Raw genomic sequence first — 3,171 nt, 5'->3', positions numbered from 1 at the left:
GAAGGAAGGAAGGAAGGAAGGAAGGAAGGAAGGAAGGAAGGAAGGAAGGAAGGAAGGAAGGAAGAAATACAACAAATGTTTATTTAAAAAACAAACCCACAAATGGATACATCATGTTACAATGATGTCCTCTTACCTCCTGCAGGAACTTCTCGCTCATCTGACTGAAATGGTGTGCTGGGGGCTTGATCCCAGACACCATCAGTCCAGAAGGGAAGACCCGTGGCTTCTGCAAGTCGGGCTTCAGTTTCTCGTACATGTTTGCAGACTGCTGAAGGTCACGGCTCGCTGCCTTCTCTTCTTGGGGAAGAGGCATGCCACATGTAGGAGGGGCATATGGAAGCCCCACAGGGACCAGTGAAGCATCTCCCTGACTCAGAGCTTGGGGGTTCCTGCGGATGTAAGTGATGATCTTGGGCCTCACATGTTTGGGTTTGGGCATGAGGATGGGCTTTGCCTCTGTCCTTTCTTCCATTTTCTCCGTCTCCAGTTTCTCTGGTGCTTCCTGGGAGGAGGGCGTGTCCTTGGGATGAGTAGGAGGCTTGGGGATCCCACTGGAGCAGGTGGTCCTGTCAGGCACTTTTGGGGATGTGTTCAATACCTGCCCACCATCCGTGAGAGGCGAGGCCACTGAGGGTGGCCCTGTGTCCACACTGAACACTCCGAGCTCCTGAGAACTGCTACATGGGGCAATCGGATGATGACTGGAGTTCACAGTTGTCTCTGAGTGGAGGAGGGGTGCTGGGGTACTGAACACGGAATCTACTCCAGCTGGAGTGTTGTCAGTTTGGGCTGCATTTTCTAGAAGGTTCCTATTTTCAGCTACCGTCTCTTTGCCTTTTCTGGCTTCCAAATTGCTACCTCGAGGGCTCAAGAGCCCAGAGGTGTCGGTTCTGTTCCCTCCCACAGAAGGACCTGAGGCCAACAATTTGGCACTGCCCGAGTTCCCACTACCCAGCCTCCGCTCCTCCCCACTGACCTCGGAAGGCACGCTCTCGGTTGGGTCACGGCGAACAGGAGCTGCTTGTCCAACATCAGGCACAGTTTGGCCCGATGCTGTTTCCCTTGCCATTCTACCTGCACTGGCTGACATTTTACCGGTGAGTCTAGTACCTGCCTCTCCAGCGGGAGCGGCGCTCAGTGTAGGGGTGGCTTGCTGAGACCCCTCCACACCAGCACTGACTCCAGTCATTTCTTCTAGGCTGCTGCCTCTTCGTACTCCAAGCTGGTGGTGGCTGCTGTTCCCTTGACTTGTGGCTTCTCGGTATGCCTTCTCAAGTAGCTCCTTCCTCTCTACAGGCGACATACTTCTTTCCTCGTGACAGCCAGGACCTTGTGCCTGCGCTGATGTTAGGCCCTCCTCATTCCGGGGTTGGACAGATTTGAGCTCCACTTTGGGCTTCCCTGTCCCTTGACCTAAACACACTTCCGGATGTCGGAGGCCGGGATTTTCCTTCGACGCTGAAGCTGAACTGGGAGTCAATTCTGCATGAGTGATGCGCTCGTTGTAAACATCCAGGCCATGTGGCCCTTCCATCTTGGTGTCTGATGGGCTGGACCCCTTGGCTTCTGAGGTAGATGGTTTAGGAAGATACACACTGTTCCCCTCTGAGGTACCTTCACCTGGAGAAAAACCTTTCCCTGGAGAGTGACTGGCTGGTGTGCTTTGTGGCCCCTCCCCACGCGCAGGCACATGGTCCTGCGGCCCCAAGGTGTCCAGCTGCACTGGCTGCAGGTCCGTGGGAGGGACGCTGCCAGCTGCAGCTGCCCAGCTGCTTGCTCTCTTCAGCTCTTCGTTGTCAAGGGTCTTCGCCAATTTGTCCTTGGGAATGTGCCTGGGAATCTCAGCATCCTTTTTAGCGGAAACCTCTGGACTGGCTTGACCCACTGCGTTCCTCCAGCTGGAAAGACTTGGTCCCTGAACACTCTGGGGGGCCTGCAGGGCACCTCTTTTGACTGCGTGTTCTTCACTCAGCTGCCTGTGGACTGTCAGAGAAGCCTGAGACTCCCTCTGGCTGGTAGAGCCGGCCTGAGACCCTTTCCCGAAGCCCTGAAGGTGAAGGGGCTCCTTTTGGAAGTGGCTGTGGTATTGTAGCCTGCCTAAATTCGAATTTCCGATCTCATCATCCAGATCACGTGACTTGGCCTCATCGCAAGAGGAGCTGACCTCCAACATGATTTGATTGGCATTTGTATCCCCTGTCCTCAGAACACTCTCATTATTATTTTTTGCTCCCTCTCGGTGATCTCGCAGCTGACTAAAACAGGATTTCTTTGGAGCAAGTGGGACACTCATGGTCACGTCTTCAGTGACGGCTGCTGGCCATACAGTCTCCCTTCAAGCTGCAGGGCAACAGGCCGCTGTCACCTTCTCTGTCCTCCTCTGACGATGTCACATCTAGACGCTTCTTTTGAACCTCTTCAGATGAGTTTCAGAACTAATCACTGTCTTGACACGCAGTAGGACAACTCTTTATGTGCCATTGCTGTTCAGTGCAAACCAGTTGGTTCATGAGACCTGGGAAGAAATCAAAATGTGTGTGCTTTAGAGCGAAGACAACAATAATCATGAGCAAGAGACAGGCAGTAATCACATAGATGTGACCCTTGCTTCTATACTGTTCTTTCATGTGTTTATCTCCAAACAGCTTCAAATAAAGGCTGTATCTGGTTTAACATGTCCAAGCAGAAGCATCACAGGGATGCATTTAGAATGAGATATAAGGGGTCTTATATGTATGCTGTCTTAAATGTGTGTGTGTCTGTGTGTGTGTAAAGTTTGTGTGTGGCATATGTGTGTATGTAGTTCCTGTGTGACATGTGTGCTGTGTGTGTAGTTTGTGTGTGATGTGGTGTGTGTGGTGTCTACATATGGGGTGTGTGTGTGTGTGTGTGTGTGTGTGTAGTATGGTGTATGTGGTGTGTGTGTGTAGTGTGGTATGTATATGTATTGTGGTGTGTGTGTAGTGTGGTATGTATATGTATTGTGGTGTGTATGTGTGTGTGGTATGTTTGTGTGTGTGTGGTATGTATGTGTGATGTGTGTGCATAGTGTGGTGTCTGGGTGTCTGGTGTGTGTGTATAGTGTGATATGTATGTGTATTGTGGTGTGTATGTGTGGTGTGTGTGTGTGTGTGGTGTGGTGTGGTTGGTGTGTGTGTGGTGTGTGTG

General features: G+C 51.6%; 1 protein-coding gene across 2 annotated transcripts in view; it reads right to left on the bottom strand.

Annotated features, from left to right (window-relative positions):
• The window catches only part of Mtus2 (microtubule associated scaffold protein 2), a 346,971-nt gene that overhangs the window by 226,342 nt on the left and 117,458 nt on the right, over nucleotides 1–3,171 (bottom strand). For both annotated transcript variants that reach the window (XM_029477860.1, XM_029477861.1), the window contains one exon: nucleotides 137–2,518. In XM_029477860.1, coding sequence (XP_029333720.1) covers nucleotides 137–2,296 — 2,160 coding nt within the window. In that variant the 5' untranslated portion in view covers nucleotides 2,297–2,518. The remainder of the gene's footprint in view (nucleotides 1–136; nucleotides 2,519–3,171) is intronic.

This window comes from Mus caroli, chromosome 5 (genome assembly GCF_900094665.2).
Source record: "Mus caroli chromosome 5, CAROLI_EIJ_v1.1, whole genome shotgun sequence".
In the NCBI taxonomy this organism is placed as follows: domain Eukaryota; kingdom Metazoa; phylum Chordata; class Mammalia; order Rodentia; family Muridae; genus Mus; species Mus caroli.
This window is presented reverse-complemented; position numbering and strand designations above follow the sequence as displayed.